This window comes from Pleurodeles waltl, chromosome 11, assembly GCF_031143425.1.
Source record: "Pleurodeles waltl isolate 20211129_DDA chromosome 11, aPleWal1.hap1.20221129, whole genome shotgun sequence".
NCBI lineage: Eukaryota > Metazoa > Chordata > Amphibia > Caudata > Salamandridae > Pleurodeles > Pleurodeles waltl.
The window spans coordinates 176819843-176839050 of NC_090450.1; the positions used below are offsets into that span (position 1 = coordinate 176819843).

The 19208-nt window shown below is 44.6% G+C and overlaps 1 protein-coding gene across 2 annotated transcripts in view; it reads right to left on the reverse strand.

The window, feature by feature from the left end:
• HPS3 (HPS3 biogenesis of lysosomal organelles complex 2 subunit 1) overlaps positions 1–19208 on the reverse strand; it is a 219599-nt gene that overhangs the window by 134747 nt on the left and 65644 nt on the right. For both annotated transcript variants that reach the window (XM_069213380.1, XM_069213381.1), the window contains exon 3: positions 7538–7709. In XM_069213380.1, coding sequence (XP_069069481.1) covers positions 7538–7709 — 172 coding nt within the window. The remainder of the gene's footprint in view (positions 1–7537; positions 7710–19208) is intronic.

The following is a 19208-nucleotide window of genomic DNA, read 5'->3' on the forward strand; positions in this document are numbered from 1 at the left end:
GCTATAGAATAGAAGTAAGTGGCACACAGACACACTGTACCTTAGCCATAAGTGTGCCTCTGCACTACACAACACTCCACATTCACATCATTATCCATTACAAGTCCAACATAACACAACACGTACATGCCGAAAACACACATTGACATATATCCATGACACAACACACACACATTCTTGACACTGCACTGATACGACATAGCCACAACAACCGACACAATTACCCACTCAGGTAGACAAACTCGCACACAGGCACAACTACCCACATCATGACAACTTCTGCCACACAGCAACAACACCCACCTGAATGTGCCACACAGCAACACATCTGTCTCACATGCAAGTTACACACATGCAGACATCACCACATCACTCACTCCAGCTCCCTCCATCTCAACCAGCCAATCCACACACACATATATATACACATGTACTGACTCGCATACACAGCAGATAGCACAATCCAACCAGTTCAGGTCCCATTGCAATGCGCACACATAGACAGCGTTGCCAAGTGTGAATGTACTGTCATTGTGGTGCCAGCAATCATTTGGCAATGAATAATGACACAATAATGACGTGTGTATGTGTGCAATTTGAGTGTAGTGCCAGTGTGTCCCCAGCCATGTGTAACACAATTGTCTCCCCGACATATCCATGTCACAGTGATTTAAAAAAAAGTATTGTGGCATGTATATGCTTGCGGTGGTCCTGATCTCCTATGCAGTGCCCACCCAACATACTCTGGCAATGCAGCGTCCCCACCTTCAAGTCCAGTGACGGGGGTCGTATTATCTCTGTGGGTCGGTGGCAGTAGTGACGGAAGATCTTGTCATGTCCAGTCGAAAACAGAGGTGGAATCTGGAAACAAAAAGGTGGGTTTTCACCCCTTCCACCCTCCCCAATCTGCCAACTCAGAAGTGGAGGTCAGACTGCCACTTTTTGCCTGGCAGTAAGGCACATCCAAATCTGCACGGCAGGAAGTGAGGCTAGGGTCCCACCAACATCCACTTTTCCCTCTCCTGCCAACGACGCGGGCAGTGTTTCTTGGCAGAGACGGCGGTTCGAAAGCAGGCTTTCGGCTATGGGACTGCCAACATTTAAATACAACAGGCAGACCGTTACGATGGCAGGAAGGTTTTCAGTCGAAAACTCGACAGCAGGTCCGTTACTGCCAACATCTAAATCAAGCCCAAGTCTGGTAATTTTCACCAATAGTTTCCTATATTTAAAACCATCTTTACTACAAGTATTGGCTATAAATGAGTGAGAATCTGCTAATTTGTTTCGAGTTAACCCGTAGTTTAAACAACAGTTAGATCACTTCTGTATTTTAATTTTATTAAATGACAATCCAGGCTTAGAGAGAAAAATACTGGCAGACCTCCTAGGGCCTGACCCTGACTGTGATCATGTGTTGATGAAACAGCCACTTGGAATTCGGGGGCTTAAAATAATTATGTCAAATGAAATAAAATAAGGCAATGAGTCAAGGTTACAAATGTGACTTTGTAACTCAACTTGTAGCCACCATAGTATCAACTGTGGTGACCGCTAAATCAGTTGTCTTGCTTAGAGTGAAAACAATGAAAAATCAAGGCGATTTACAAGTCTGGCTGATGGAAGCCACATTAGCACACATCGGCAGTAAGGCGTCTTTTTAGAAATGGTTAGGGTCAGTGTTTAGGTTTTAGTCGATTATGGGCAATTGAGTTTAAGAAGTAGAAATGGAGGCTGTAATTCCGGCCACACCAATTTTAGCTGCAGCTGGATGGTCAGTCAAAATGGGCTGGCTTTACTCAAGTAGCCATTCCAGTCCTTCATTTGTTTCTGACATTTTTCGGCATAATGGGTGTAAGCTGAAGAAAACTACCGTCAGGATCTCTGATATCGTGATCATATTATTTTATCCCAATAATATTGGGAATTTGTTGGTTCTGGAGTTGTGACTACCTCTGCTGGGATCCTCATTGTGTTTCTCATAATGATGCTGCTCTCAGTTGACTTGCTATTAACTTGGAACAATTGAGACATTAGATTCAGCTTTGGCACTACACCTAACTTAAGATCATTAATTACTGAATAGCGTTTTGGGAAAGATGCACTGCTTATCTAATAACAGAAAACAGTTACACCTATCAGAGCTTAAGGCAACTTTTGTGTGTTTTGAAGTAAACCTCCCAATATAGTTGTTCAGTGTATCTGTTATAAACAACACAATTTGCCAATGTCAGAAGAGTGTCAACCAGCAACACCAACTTCTCAGAATGAACGCATGAATATATTTGAGGTCGATTACAAAACTGAGGTGAAATACTAAATATCAGTTACCAGTGAAATATATTCCTCGGCTCTGGAGAAACAAACCTCAGAGTGGGACGGCATTAAGTCTAATTTGGGAGCTATGGTGTTATCCAGATAGTGAAATTTGAGCTGGGTTTAGACCTGCCTAGTGACTCTAGAAGATACATTTTTTAGTGTAATCAGTATCTGCAGGATGTGTTCTAGATTTCACGCTTTTGGATCGGAGTCTTGGTGGGTGATTTTAAAACTACAAGACTAGGTAAGTGCTGAAATGAACTTATTAGTGCCTGATATTTTAGATGCTGCAGTTAGCAAACAACCAGCCATTTCATTACTGCTCGAGGGTGTGGGCCAACAACCATGTGTACCTGAGTAGATAAAAATGGAGCAGATACCATACCTGAGCTTTTTTCTGCATTTGCATTTGACAAGGGCTGTACCTTTTCAAGAGGAAGTTGAAGGTACTAAAATACAGGGGAGTAAGAATTAAAGTGCAGCCATTTCCAAATCGGTTTATTTCTGCGTCAGAGGCTTCAGAGCACGCCCCAACCTTGGGAATTTTGTGATGCCCACATTGTTATATTTTAGGTAACAGAGGCCTGCACCCGTCAAGGATGAGAGAGCAAAAAGGCTAGTAAGCAAGGCCTAAGCTTTTGTATAGAATAGCTGAGAAAGGAGCTGGGTTAAGACAGCACAACAGTAACACATTTAGTGCACTTCATGCACAAAGTATTTGCACCACTCTTGTGAGTGAATAAGCAGCAACCACGCGACCGCAGTGCAGAATTAGCTGTTCAAGCCTCCTATGTCAGTGAATCAACACTTCTCCATATATGCTTTTCAGTACAGGTGCTGAATCCTAGGGGCATGAGAAATTTACTGAAGCATCCATCCAATCACTGTGGGCCATCTGCTGTCCACATTTTCTATCTTGGTGAGTCTTTACTGCTCCATAGACCCTATTCAAAACGGGTGCAGACTTCAGAAATTAAAGCGGTCTTCAGTCTTGGGTAACCATTGTCAGGAAGGAAGAGCAATCGGGGAATGAATTGCACTGTGCACAAAAGCCAGAAATTGTTGTTTTTATTGTATGCTTTATTCCATCAAGCCTCTTCTGTGGGGGTGAGTGAAATTTAAAGCAGCAACCACCCACTAGACTGCTACTGCTCACACCTCAGTGAGTCTTCCCGGTCCCAAATACATTTTTCCAAGTTAGAGGCCACCTATGTTGTCACTTTTACTTTAGAATGAGTAAGAATTAATGAATTAGTTAGCATCGATTGTACGGCGAATGCCAAAATCGTGAAGCAAATCTGATGATTCTGAATTCAAGGCACACCATTAGTAGTTCAATTTTAGTTGTTGAGGATGCTTAACTGGTTTTGATTTACTCCTCTCTGTTGCCAGAGATAAACATTATGTCAGAATATTCAGGTCTGCTATATGCGCCCCAATGGCCTTACCAATACGTACAGCTCAGTTAGTGAAGGTCTGCGAAAGGCTATCTTGATTCTATAATCTAATTTTGGAAGACCTCCTAGCAAAGAGGAAAAGAAAACAAGATCAGTTCTCCAAATCATCCAACTATCATTATTTATAAATGGCAGCACTGTGAAAAGTGGTTACAGTTAAGGAGTTGTTCGGGTTTTTGTTTTTGGAGTGCTGATTTCTGCATCTATGAAATGGCATTGTAGCAAATGTTTTTTTAGCAGGTTTTTGTGCAGGTGTTCGAAGGTGACCCTTTAAAGGGTAGAGTTAAGCAAAGACAAGGAAAGCAATAGCCAAAAGGCAAAAAGAAGAAAGAAACCAGTCGGGTTATCACGGAACCTTCCGAAGACAAAACAAGTACAAATAGGTTGAAAGAGGGGGATGACAAAGCAACTACAACCAAAGGACAGCTTTATGTTTCTTTTAGAGAAAGCAAAGAAGAGACCTCGTGGACAGTTTCAATGCTTCATACTCAGACTTCTGAACCATGGTCAACAGAAACAAAGACAGAATTGTTTGAGAAACGAGACAATAATGATGTCCAGTTCCATCACGGTTCTGCTTCTACATTTTTATTCACACTGTTGTTTTACAGAATACAAAGCACGAGCATCTATACAGAAAGTGTCATGATAGTGTTATACCTATCTCTTTCTTCCAGAATGGCACACTTGCTTTAGGTGCGTTTATGCGTTATATGTTTTTGTATCTTGTTCAGACATTGTTTGCTCTGAACTATGTGAGGAGATAAGCCAATGCTCATGTAACCCAGAGACTAATACTACCACACTTTGGTTGATGGGGTTCATGCCCTACGCCCCTACTGCTTGTATTCCTGGAAGTCGTAATGAAGAATGGAATGGGAAGGGTGACTGGGAAGAGGTGTCATTGTTACATTTACTGTTGAAAAAGTGAAAAACAATACAATTATGTTTAAAACTAAACTCTCTCTTTTAATAGCATATTTCTTAAAAAACTGCTTCACACCAATTGAAGCCACAAGGTAATACTTTGGGGGGAGGATGTGGTATAACGGACAGAGCTGCCGACTTTGGAGCTGGCGAACCATATTTGAGTCTTGGTGTCAGCTCAACATCCTGTGATTCTAGGCAAATCACAATCTCCCATTGATTACCAAAAATGAATGTGTCCTTGTGTAATGTAACTAGTGCTCATGCAAAGCGCTCCAATACCTTTGGGTCGAGCTCACGCTATAAAAAAAACAAACAAAGAAAATGGCATGACTTGGGGCAACAAATGCATTCCCACAAATAGATCCGTGACTAGTACCAGGAGAAAATAAAAACTTTAGACCAGAAGGTACCAAACAGGAGTAGCTCTGGTGCAAATCAGTTTGTCTTGGTTCTTATCAATGTATTTGTGTACAGTCAAACATCTCTGGTGCAATAGCTCTGTGTAGCTATGATCTTCATGTGAAAATTTTAGAAGGTCCTAGAGGTTCATGCTCTGAATCCCCTGATGGCTGTTCTTGAGAGTTTATCAACAAGGATGTTCACCCAAATGATCCCTCTAATACTTGTCCTGATTTACACAAATTAATGATGGACTCAGCTGGAGCACTACAAACTGATAGATTGTGCCATAAAAAGTATGTTTTAAATATGGTGACATATGCCATTCCCTTTTTATACCCATCTCTTCATCAAAATATTTCATATTTTCATCCAAATCCAATATTGTACTATAAAGTGTAGAGTATTTGGGCTTGTCCAAAACTCAGCTTTTATGGACTTCGCTTTTCGCGTACATTACCTATTGACCTCTTTGAGTTCACAGGATGCATATACCTTTAGCCTCTGGGAACTTCAAGCTATGTAAATATTTTGCCCTCCCTCAGGGTTCAATGACAGACACTACATACCTCAAATGAAGCCCATATGTCGAGATAGATGGATAAGATAACAACAGAGGCCCAGCTAGAAGAACTATCACAGACTGGATAGGAAAAATAATTTTCCTGTTAGAAAAACCCTCACCCACCAGGGTTACCCCTTGGTGATATGCTTCATCATTGGGTTTTTCCCGTTCAGCTGCGGAGTGGGGCATGCTACAACCTACAGGATATGTGGGAGCACTGATGTAGTCTCCAACATGATTTAAGGCGAACCTCTATGGTGGGAATCTCACCCTTTAGTTCCTCCAATATTCGTGTTGCCGTTTTAATGATGAGAATCAACCACCAGTCCAGGGTACAATACCAAGATATAAGTGAACAGTCTTTTTTAACAGTCATGTTGGAAAATGAAAGGTTCATTTATTACTATGAGACCGTGTGGGGCTGCATTTGCTCTGAGGTACTCTGTCATCATGATCCCATGGATCACAGTTTTGACTCTATTCCTTTTCAGGGTGTTAAGTTCGTCCCAGTCCTTTCTGTCTCCCACATTCTCCGCTATTGATGTATCACTAAACGGGGATATTGAAGCAAGAATTCTCTCTACTTCTTCGGCAGAGAAAGTAAGCCCTGTGATTTCTGCCATGTGTGCTGAAGGTGCCTCTCTTGTATTTCCACAGGTATCAATGACGGACACCATAAACAATAGGTATCATCTTATGACACCATATTAGGTAAATTGCATCATATCACTGAGGTAGTCAAACTAGGAGTGTCACCAGGGAGTCCACCCTGGTCCTGAAGAGGAGCCTAGGGTTAAGGCTCCGAAACATGTAGACTAGGAAGTCAGGAACATTACATCCCCCACTCTGCAGCCCCCTTTTTAATCATACCGCCTCCAAGAGATCTATTAAATCATTGGAATTACTAGGAGTAAGGTATTTTTAACTCACCCAAGACCCCACTACTCCTATCCCTCCTGTGATTCACATTGATGAGATTACATCAGTGCTCCCAGGTATCCCGTATGTCGTAGCACGCCCCACTGCATAGCGGAACGGGAAGAAAACCAATAATGAAGCATTCCACCAAGGGGTAACTCTGGTGGGTGAGGGTTTTTCCTATCCATCCTTTGGTAGTTCTTCTAGCTGGGCCTCTGTTGTAATGTTATATAGGCTATAAGGAGGACAGACCCAGCCCCACAACCTCCTTCTATGTTTCTGTAGAGATAGATAGACAGACAGAAAGATAATGGCCTTCAGGTGAATCTGATGGGTGAAGTGTATGCATGAGGGTTATATAGTTCACTGCTGCCATGAGAGAATAAACAACTTGTTTTCTGACTAAAACTTGTAGCAACCCAGACTAGAAACATGTCCATCTCAAAATTCAACACACTGCATAGGAAAGCAAAGCTTCAAATCTGTCTGCCCAACAATATGTCTACCAGCGCTGGCATGTTCTGTTAGAGAGGTAAGCATTTAACTCTTATTGGAACTCTGCAGTTTTCACAAACATCTCTTCTGGAACCAAAGCCTAATGATAATGATAGTGCTATCACTTGAGGATATTGACAATTCAGCTGCAAACTAAAATGCAACATTCTAGTACTGTTCGCAAGTCTGACTTACATTTCATGTACTGCAAGTTGCTGTGTATTGTATGTGTTGTACTTTTTTCCTTTTAAAAAAAAAAAAAAGAAATGCTGCAGGTCAATAGTCTTAATGCAGTGGCCAACACTTGGATGAAAAACCATAAGCAGGTTGGAGTTCACAATAAAAAGAAAGGCTTTCTTGAAGAATTATGTGAGAAATTAGACATCAGAAATTAAGAATCCCAATTCACATTCAAAAGGACAACATCCTACTAGACATCCAATATTCTCATCACCTGTACAAGATGTAGTTAACATGGTATTTTCCACCTTCTTCTGGCAGTCCTGTTGATTCTAATGTGACTAATACTCGGGATTTACTTTCTTTGCCAATCAGCTCCACAGGCCTCTGGCAGATGACAAATTCATCAAAGTCACTTGGGGAAGGAGGTGCACCCAATGACGAACCTTGAGAGGGCAGAGAAAAATAATTATATTCAGTAAAATCTCCTACAATTATAATTTTCAAGACACAGAAGGTCAATGCACAACACAGATGGACAATGTTGTGGTTTACACTTGAAAATATTTTCTTATACATATTTTAAAAATTCTTAAACAAACATTGAGACTGAAGCTCTGAAAATGTAGACGTTTTTCCACCTGATGTTTTTGCTGAAAGTCAGACTCTATTCAATGATGACATCTTTATTCTGATTAATTCTTTAAAATCAATAAAATGATAACTAGACCCTAAAATAGCAGTTTATAGATTTAGTTATGATGTTCTCCAAATCGTACGTTTATAGGACGTAGCACTGCTAGCAAAGCCCTGGAACAGGAAGCTACAACCATTCCGTTTCACAACCGCGGCAGTGTCGCTAAACTCTTTGCATGTAGTCAGTGAACAGCTGATGCTGCTGAAAAATCTGATTTGAACACCTGCAGACATCACCAGCTGTGACCTCCCTCTTGTGGCCGATCTCGGCAGATGCTGGATGGAAAATGACTTCTATACACCGTGCCTCTTGGCTCAAAGGGTTCATGGAGCATGTGGTCATTATCCCTGACCCTGAAAAGGATGCCAGAGAAAGAGCTGGTGTCCCCTTAAAATGTTAAATGTATGATTTTTGTGCAACACCATGGGCTATGCTTGTTTAGACCAAGCCCATGCATAGCTAATTTTCGAGTGGCTACTTTCCACGATCTGAGAGCAGTGTTTCTGCACTGCTGCCTCCGTTCCTGGATTACCAGATCAATCAATCAGTCCACATTTGTACACTGCAGCACTGTCACCCCTAGGGATATCTGGGCGTTGGAGTGAGGGATTTCGGTCAAAAGGTCAGATCTTGAGTTTTTTTCTGAAGTTCACAAAGGGGGGAGCTGCTCAAAGTTGATGGGGCTGGTCGTTCCAGATCTTGCAGAAATGCAAGAGAAGGAGCGGCCACTATTGCAGCTGTGATGGATGTGTGCGTGGTGGGGGTGCAAGGGCTATGAAGGAGGAGCATCGTGTCTGGCATGCAGACAGAAGTTCAGTTGATCAGTACTTCTGTCTTGTAGGAGTTAATTTTGAGGCACTCAGCTTTCATCCAGGAGGTGACACTGGTCAGGGCGTAGCATAAGTTTGTTCGGGTGGTGGGAGGTGTCTTTGGTGAGAGATGGGATGAGTTGTGTGTAATTTGCATAGGATATGATGTTGAGACCGAAGGATCTGACAATGTCTGGGGGGGGGGGGGGCACGTAAGTATAAAACAAGGTGGGGCTGAGGGATGATCCTTGGGGTACACTGCAGATGATGATCTTGGGTTTGGAGGAGAAGGGAGGCAGCCAGATGTTCTGCATACGTCCTGTAAAGAAGGAGGTGATCCACTTGAGGGCTTTCCCCTGTATGCCAATGTTGTAGAGTCTGTCAATGAGGTTGAGGTGGGATACGGTGTCAAATGCTGCTGAGAGCTCTAGAAGAATCAGGTCTGCTGTCTCCCTACGTTCGAGGAGGGTTCTGTCGTCATCTGTGGCTGCAATCAGTGTGGTCTTCGTGCCGTTCTGGTGCAAAATCCTGATTGGGAGATGTCAAGCAAGTTGTATTGTTCCAGGTATTTCATGAGCTATTGGTTAATGGCCTTCTCAAGTACTTTGGCTGGGTAAGGGTGCAGAGAGATTGGTCAATAAATATTGAGTTCACTGGGATTGCCAGAGGGTTTCTTTAGGAAGGGTCTGACCTCTGCATGTTTCCATCTGTAAGGGAAGGCTGGCATGGTAATGGAGGTGTAGAGGATGCTGCTGAGTTCTGTGCCGATCTGTTTGGTTCCGAGGTTGAAAAAAAGGTGGGGCATGGGTCGGTGGATGCTCCAGAGTGGATGAACGACATGATGGTCGTGGTGGTTTGTGTGGTGAGCGGGGTACATGTAGTGATCGTTCAGCTGGTGTGTGCTGGTAGACCGAGGCTGTTGAGGTTGAGATCTATGGGTTGGGGGTGGGGGTCGAATTTGTTGTAGATGGTGGCAATCTTGCTGTGGAAATAGTCTGAGAGGGTGTTGCAGAGTTCTTGAGATGGGTGAATTGTGCTCTCTGTGGCTGCCGGGTTGGAGTGTTTGAGTAATCGCAATAGTTCTTTCATGTGGTTGGTTGCTGTTTCGGTGCAGACTTTGAGGGCTGGCCTCTTGGTTTCCTTGATGTGCAGGTGGTAGTTGCTGATGGCTGCTTTATAGGCAGCTTTAACTGAGGGGGGCCTGCTGGAGAGCCGTAGTCAGGAGCAATTGCGCTTGGTAGTTCTGAGCTCTTGGATGTACCAGCCGACTTGTCTTGAGGTTTTGTTGGTTTTTGCTGGCTTCTTCGGGGCAACTCTGTTGGCACATTCTGTGATCCAGGTTTTCTGGACGGCAGGTTCTAGGTCTGATGAAGCTTCAGGTTGGGTGGTGCTGATGGCATGAGTTCACTGTGTCTCTGTTACCTTGAACCAGCTTTGGTGCCTGGTGATTGTTCACTTCACCATCTCTGGCGCTCAGCATACAATGGTGTGGTCGGACTAAGTGAGTTCTGTGACGTGGCTGAATCGGACTCTGTTGCTGGAGGTGAAGATGGTGTCAAGTGTGTGTCCAGTTTTGTACGTGGGGTCAGTGACCAGTTGGGTGAGGCTGATGTTGTTCATGTTTTCCAGGAAAGTGGTAGATTTGGCGTCTTTAAGGGTCGTCAATGTGGAAACTGAGGTCGCCGAGTAGGATGTAGTGACTCGAGTCAACAGCTAGAGGGGCGATGAGGTTGGAGACGGCGTTGCAGAAGGCAAGTCGAAGTCCTGGGGGGGGTCTGTATATGAGGGTGCCTCTTACTGTTGTCTTGGCATCGTTTTGTAGTTGAAAGTTAAGGTGATCCATAAGCGGTATGAGCTTGTCGTCAGTGGCGATGCATCGGATGGTTTCCTTGAAGATGATGGCGATGCTTCTACCATGTTTGTTGTTGCAGTGTCAGTTTATCATCTTGTAGTCGTATGGTGTTGCAATGATGATATCTGGGTTTGAGGAAGGGCTGAGCCAGGTTTCGGTGATGAATGCTACAATGGGGGAAGAGGGTTTTGATGGTGTCCCAGATTTCCGTGGCATGTTTAAAGAGCGATCTGGCATTGAGCAGGATGCACTAAAGTGGTTCTGGCATGTTGGTGGTCTTCTGAGCAGGTATGGCGCAGGATCTGGCAGTCTTGAGTTGAAGTCACGGACCTGGCAAAGTCGGGGTTGCCTTCGGCGTGCCACTGGCACACCCACTACGCAGCCTTCAGTAAGTAGGTCCTGGGGGAGGGAAAGGTGCTGGGTTGTGGGAGGCGGAAGGAAGGGAACAGCAGGAAGCGGACAAGAAGCGGGCCTGAAGTGAGCAGCAAAGGGCAAAAAACATGCAGAAAAAGGCGAAACAGAGGGCAATGAGGTTCAGAATGTTGAGACAGCAATAAGAAACAGAACAACCAGGAAAAGGCAGAACAAGCAGAAAGACAAAAAGGAGGGCAATGAGAGACAAAATGACAAATGGCAAACAGGGCAACAAGAGACAAAGGCAGCAAAAGAGTTGTGCAGGTGAGCGGACTGCAGGCAAATGCGGATACCTGTCGCATGGGGAGCGGGCACAAGGATCTGTTCAATGAGGTTTCGCTGCAGGTAATGTTAGCTTAAGTTATTTGTTCAGTCTATTTCATGCTCTATGATAGCAGACAATAGAGAGCAGGAATCCTTCCCTTGCCTCCTAATGACATCTGCAATAGGAGCCTTATTTAGTGAGGGAAGGCGGATTTCCTTGCCTTGCAAGATGAATGTTGGTGAACCGCAAGACCGTTAACTATCATATAACTGTTCGAATTTGACAAAGTTGGATGTCATTTTGTTCGATTTCACCTATATAGCGCATCTTTTTTCTTTTTTCCAAATTGTGGGCTTAGAGGCTGCCCACATTGCTAACAAAAGGTTAGCTTCATTATCACATTAATTTACTTGCTTTTTATTGGCCATCTACTGTAGGCGTCCTTCCTCTTCATGTGTTGTCCCTTCTGTGGAGCATGGAGGCATTACTTGTGTCCTTCCACTACTCATTTTGTTGGGCACTATTTCTCTTTGTTTATGCACTCTACTGGATTGTCTTTTTCAGCTAAATCCCTTTTGTACTTGTCATCACCCCCGTGTTCTTCTCAGCCTTCCTCATCTGTGCTACTCATGTTGCTGCTCGCCCCGCCATCCCTCCAAGTTCCTGTTGCTGTTTGCCCCTACCCTTCCTCCCAGTCCGTAAAACTGCTTTCCTCTGCTCGCCATCCCAAAATGTGTTGCTGATTGCCCTTCTCTCCTCTCCAACTGTGTTGCGGCTTGCCCCTCACTCTCTTTCCCTGCCTTGTGCCTGCCATCCACCCTCACTTCATCGTCCGTCTTGTTGCTTGCCTCCTCCCACCCTCCTTTGATCCCTTGTCCGTTTTAATGCTTGCCTCCCAGCCACCCTACCTCTGATTTTCTGCTGCGACTTGCCTCACCCACTTCTTCCCTTAACGATGTTGCTGCTTGCTTCACACTCTCCTACAATAATAGAAAAGCGCTATGACACAGAAACTGCTGGCTTTGTCAATGCGCTCACTGCTACACTCAGTTGCAGTGTTGCATCCCTCGCCCTCTGTTTTGTCTCCTACCCACTCTTCTTCTCACTAGCATTGAAAGAAAAAAGTGCTACGACTCATCAAAATGTTGCTTTTAAAAAATAAAAAAAAATAAAAAGCTTTCTTCTGCCATGGCAGCTGCACTTCTGTACAAAGTGGCAAAACATTGATAAACCGAATAGCTCAAGACCTATTGGGCTTTGCCATTGTTTCTTGAAAATTCCAGGAGTAAACTGTTTGGAAGGGATGCTCTGACTGCATATTTAATGTACTATTGAGGAAATGTTAGGAGCTCGATTCGAACACAGGTGGATTGGAATAAATATGCTACAATACAAAAGGGTACGGTAGCTTAAGATAAAAAAATACTTTTTCTCCTATTTGAGATTTCTGGTCCAGGCCCTATTTGGATGTCAGAGGAATTATTTCAGATTCCATAGGAAAACCAATCTTTTTGGAACAGGAAGCCACACACACAGTTTGATTTATGCTTCATCATCAGCACTCTCTCCCCTCCCTGGTAGGACAGTGCCCCAGGGCGGGCTCGACCTCCTGATAGAATCCAATGAATGAGGGATCCAGATAAGTACAAAATACCTTGGGGTGCCAAGGTATATCACCTTTAATATTGGGCAAATCAGGTATATCTAAAAACATCAATGTGCTGGCAAGTGAGAGCAATGGCTTAGACCAGTTCCCTAAGCCAATATGTTTCTACCCTATCGTTAGCCTATATAGGTCTTGGGCATTCTTCAGAGCCAAGGATACCTAGTGGACTGGCCTAATCATATATGCAAAACTTGATGAAACCAAAAGTCCAGGTGGATCTTACCTGGACATAGGTAAATTGCACCTAAAAAGGTAAAATTATATATAAAAATATATATTAAAATGCTGATTGGCGTTCCTGACGCTAGCATGCAGAGACAGGGACCTCTCAGTGTGGGAACACAAGGGACACTACACAACACACCACTACCACACGCGTTATAAGTGGGCAAACACACAAACAGAAAAACAGCTCATCCATATTTAAATAATGTAAAACATTTTTGAGCAATATTGGCCCATTCCTTACCCTAACCAGCTCCCTGGTCTGGAGGGGACGTTTTGGAATAAATATGGCCTGCAGGACACAGCACTTTACTTTTGCTGTGCAAGGCTGGCAGCAGCAATCCGCAATTTCATTTGATAGCATCACCATGCATGCCTTCTACGTCAGTGGGTCTGCCTCTTTCTTTCACTATCCGAGAGTCATACCTGCAAATTACCACACAGTGGCACACGCTATGTATGATGTTTGAGAGCATAAAGTTAGTTATGGGTGGTAGCCTGTATGCCCTGTCCGATCTTTGCGGGGTGGCATAGACTATACCCTTTGGTAGGTCTGTCGTCTCCTGTGGTGTGAAAGGAACCAGATCTATCCCTATTATCTGAAATGAGACTGCTTTTTCTAATATCAGACTGCTGATTGTAGCTTTGTAACACTTGACACGTTTGAACGGTTGGTAGATTTTAGGGAAATTTACAAATCTAATTAACCGAGTGTCTTTCACTGTCTGTTTAAATTGAACCCGTGGTTTCTGTGCAATCTGTACTTTTAAAACTGCTGTTTTTCAATCTATGACTGTTTAGATTCATTCTAGTTCTCCCCTGTACTGTGCCAAGGCTTGTGTTTTTAAAAGGAAAAAAGGCAAACTAAATCTCAGAGGCTAAGCAGAGTGTGTTTATGAGACTACTTAATCTGCTCTAAGGTTTAAAATGTGTTTGTGAAGTGTATGTAGCACTTGCTTGTGGCTATAAAAAGTGTTTTGCTCAAGTGTGTGAAAAGCATTATTTGTAGTTGCTTTAGATTTGGGCCTTACCTCCAAGGTTGAACAGGATCTGCAAAGTGTGGAAACTCTGCAACAAATCTTCAACCACCTGAGATTTCCACACTAGGTTCAGGCTACTCTCTCTCTTGTAGTGTCTACACTGGACTACACCAAATTACCTCTACCAGGGATCATCTCAACTATAAAAAGACTATAGTGAATTCAGAACGGTGCTGCCAAACTACTCCTACATGTAAAGCCACAAGCTCACATCTCCCCTCCATTGAAAGCCCTCCATTGGTTACCGATTGCCAGAAGATCCACCTTCAAGCTGCTTGCATCACCCACAAAGCAATATATGGAAGAAGACAGTTTTTCATCTGGAATAAATCATCAAATACCTTCAACAAAGGAAGCTCCGCTCCAGATTGGCACCTTGCCTCAAAATCCCACCATGCCGGGAAAAAACTATAGGTGGTACATCCTTCTCTGCCTCAGCAACCAAACTATAGAACGCATTACCGCAAAACATGAGACCACAGATAACTACCTTAGCTTCAGAAGACTACTCAAGAGTTGGCTCTGTCCTACATAATCAGCATACTCAAACAGCAATGTACAGCATACCCCTATGTATATAAACATTTATAATTTTGGCAGAATCAGAGTCCGAAGATGGCTGCCAAAGCATCCTTGTTGAAGTGTTGGCAACCAATCAAATCTCAGCACAAGATCAGGAGAGTTTGCAATGCCTTTGCGTTCCTATATATACAAATTTGGATTTTCATATAATTTCTCAAAAACTACTGAACAGTTTTACACCAAATAACATAAAGGTCGCTTTCTGGACCAAGAGCTACCTTTCTGCCAATTTTGGTGTAATTCGCTCCAGTGGTTCAGGCACAATTGCTGTTCAAAATACCTATGGAAAAATTAATGGGGAAAAAGCGTTTCTGGACCCCTCTCAGCCCCCCCACCCTTTTCCGGGCTCTGCTTGACGGCTCTCCCGAAACTAAAGATATAGGCAAGTAAAAAAATGCTCTTTCTATAGAAACTAGGTCCTCACCGTAACTATCTAGTGGCAAACGCCACTGGGCTATATATATATATATATATATATATATATATATATATATATATATATATATATATATATATATATATATATATACATACACACACACACACACAATGCTGCATAACATGTACATAGGTCACTGCATAGTTTTCATATATTAATTGAACAGGTGTTTATTGGTCTCTGCTTTATCACAGTATGTATAATGTATCATATCTATTTTTCTACAAGTGCTTTACTATTTAAGAATTCAGGAAAATATTAAATAAAAAAATAGTTATTAAAATTCACAAATAAATTAGCTTAACATACAGCAAAACTTGAAAGTCTGAGTTTATAAAATATTACTTTAAATATCAATATATTTTCTTCCTTATACATGTATACTCTTTATATGTAATATTTATCTATATATGTATTACTTTACCCCTACTGTATAAGAACAAAAAACCATTGACTCTATCCAAGAACTACTCTGTCTCATTCAATACCTCTCAATGTTTTCGATCTCCAGTCTACTACTCTGATCTCCAAAATAACCCTTTCTAGACTGTTCCCGCCTCCATCACACCTTGGATCACCCCAAACCTCATTTTACTAATATGATCTCCCAAGCAACCCTTTCTAAATTCTTCTGTCATATATCCCTTCTTTGACTCATCCCAAACCTCAGTTTACTAGCATACCTTCACTAGTCTATTTCAAGAGACTTTTGCTTCCGCCACCTCCCAGACCTCATATTACTACTATGATCTCCCAAATAACACATTCTAGACCATTCCCTCTTCTATCTGTCCCTCATCCTATTCAATCCAAATCACAGACACTGCTCAAATTAACTCATATCTCCCTATACTAATCCACCACTCATCCTTTTTGGGCTGCGGAGCAGCGTGCTATTCCATGAAAAGCGATTCAACCCCTCGTCAGGGGTAGTAAGCTCTTTATAAATACAATTACGATAACAATAAATCCGAAGAGTAAGTGGAACATAGTTAAAAAGGAACGGGAGCACTATATGTTGGAGAATCTGGCAAGGGTAGGTCGCTCCCCCTGCCGCTGCAGCTCCTCCAAGTTCCCGAGTTCCTGTGTTCCTGAGACCCACCTAACTGTAAGTACCCCCCTCCTCCCAGCCCCTCGCCCTGCCCCGCGCCACTCACCTTCTCTTCTGCTCCTGCTTCTTTTCCTCCTCTCTGTCTCTCCCTCCTCGCTCCCCCTCTGCAATCTTCTTCTGTGTTCTTCTGTTCTTCTGTTCTTCCCTTCTGTTCTTCTGTGTTCTTCCGGTCTTCTGTGTTCTTCTTCTCTGTTCTTCTCTGTGCTTCTGTGTTCTTCTTCTCGGTTCTTCTGTGTTCTTCTGTGTTCTTCTGTGTTCTTCTGTGTTCTTCTCTGTTCTTCTCTGTTCTTCTCTGTTCTTCTCTGTTCTTCTCTGTTCTTCTGCTCTTCCGATCTTCTGTGCTTCTGTCTTCTGCTCTTCTGTCTTCTGTTCTTCTGTCTTCTGTTCTCCTGTCTTCTGTTCTCCTGTCTTCGGCTCTTCTACCTCCTCCGTCTTCTTCCCCCGAGCCTGCCCTCCTGCTCCTTCCTCATCCCCCTCCCTCACTCGCCTCCCCCTCTCTCACCCCTAGCTAACCCGTTCGCTATCTACCTCCCTCACTCCTCCTATCTTCCTATCTCTCTAGCTCCCTATCTCACTATCTAACTCCCCCACTCTCCACCTCCTCCTACCTACCTATCTGTCTATCTATCTATTTCCCTATCTATCGACTTCTCTATCTATTTTCTCTATCTATTTCTCTATCTCTCCCCCCCTCCCGCCACCCCCTCTACTACCTATCTCCCTATCCTCTCACTCTACCTCTCTCCCTCACCCACCTCTACAACCCCCCCTCCCCTATCTTCACAACCCTACTCCTATCTCTCTCCCTAATCTCCAAACCTCCTAACACTCACCCTCCTCCACCCTAAACCCCCTCCCCCAGCTCCTCTCACTCTACCTGTCCCCCCCCCTCCCTCGCGCTTTCCCGCCGCGACCTCCTGCACGCCCCCGCCCCCCAGCTCCCATTCGCCCCCAGCTGACCCCTCCCCCCCCCTCCTACCTCTTATGGCGGCCGCTGCGCGACAGTGGTAGCGACCCTTGACCCAAGGGTAGGTCGCTCCCCCTGCCGCTGCAGCTCCTCCAAGTTCCCGAGTTCCTGTGTTCCTGAGACCCACCTAACTGTAAGTACCCCCCTCCTCCCAGCCCCTCGCCCTGCCCCGCGCCACTCACCTTCTCTTCTGCTCCTGCTTCTTTTCCTCCTCTCTGTCTCTCCCTCCTCGCTCCCCCTCTGCAATCTTCTTCTGTGTTCTTCTGTTCTTCTGTTCTTCCCTTCTGTTCTTCTGTGTTCTTCCGGTCTTCTGTGTTCTTCTTCTCTGTTCTTCTCTGTGCTTCTGTGTTCTTCTTCTGTGTTCTTCTGTGTTCTTCTGTGTTCTTCTCTGTTCTTCTCTGTTCTTCTCTGTTCTTCTCTGTTCTTCTCTGTTCTTCTCTGTTCTTCTGCTCTTCCGATCTTCTGTGCTTCTGTCTTCTGTTCTTCTGTCTTCTGCTCTTCTGCTCTTCTGTCTTCTGTTCTTCTGTCTTCTGTTCTCCTGTCTTCTGTTCTCCTGTCTTCGGCTCTTCTACCTCCTCCGTCTTCTTCCCCCGAGCCTGCCCTCCTGCTCCTTCCTCATCCCCCTCCCTCACTCGCCTCCCCCTCTCTCACCCCTAGCTAACCCGTTCGCTATCTACCTCCCTCACTCCTCCTATCTTCCTATCTCTCTAGCTCCCTATCTCACTATCTAACTCCCCCACTCTCCACCTCCTCCTACCTACCTATCTGTCTATCTATCTATTTCCCTATCTATCGACTTCTCTATCTATTTTCTCTATCTATTTCTCTATCTCTCCCCCCCCTCCCGCCACCCCCTCTACTACCTATCTCCCTATCCTCTCACTCTCTCCCTCACCCACCTCTACAACCCCCCCTCCCCTATCTTCACAACCCTACTCCTATCTCTCTCCCTAATCTCCAAACCTCCTAACACTCACCCTCCTCCACCCTAAACCCCCTCCCCCAGCTCCTCTCACTCTACCTGTCCCCCCCCCTCCCTCGCGCTTTCCCGCCGCGACCTCCTGCACGCCCCCGCCCCCCAGCTCCCATTCGCCCCCAGCTGACCCCTCCCCCCCCCTCCTACCTCTTATGGCGGCCGCTGCGCGACAGTGGTAGCGACCCTTGACCCAAGGGTAGGTCGCTCCCCCTGCCGCTGCAGCTCCTCCAAGTTCCCGAGTTCCTGTGTTCCTGAGACCCACCTAACTGTAAGTACCCCCCTCCTCCCAGCCCCTCGCCCTGCCCCGCGCCACTCACCTTCTCTTCTGCTCCTGCTTCTTTTCCTCCTCTCTGTCTCTCCCTCCTCGCTCCCCCTCTGCAATCTTCTTCTGTGTTCTTCTGTTCTTCTGTTCTTCCCTTCTGTTCTTCTGTGTTCTTCCGGTCTTCTGTGTTCTTCTTCTCTGTTCTTCTCTGTGCTTCTGTGTTCTTCTTCTCGGTTCTTCTGTGTTCTTCTGTGTTCTTCTGTGTTCTTCTCTGTTCTTCTCTGTTCTTCTGTGTTCTTCTCTGTTCTTCTCTGTTCTTCTCTGTTCTTCTGCTCTTCCGATCTTCTGTGCTTCTGTCTTCTGCTCTTCTGCTCTTCTGTCTTCTGTTCTTCTGTCTTCTGTTCTCCTGTCTTCTGTTCTCCTGTCTTCGGCTCTTCTACCTCCTCCGTCTTCTTCCCCCGAGCCTGCCCTCCTGCTCCTTCCTCATCCCCCTCCCTCACTCGCCTCCCCCTCTCTCACCCCTAGCTAACCCGTTCGCTATCTACCTCCCTCACTCCTCCTATCTTCCTATCTCTCTAGCTCCCTATCTCACTATCTAACTCCCCCACTCTCCACCTCCTCCTACCTACCTATCTGTCTA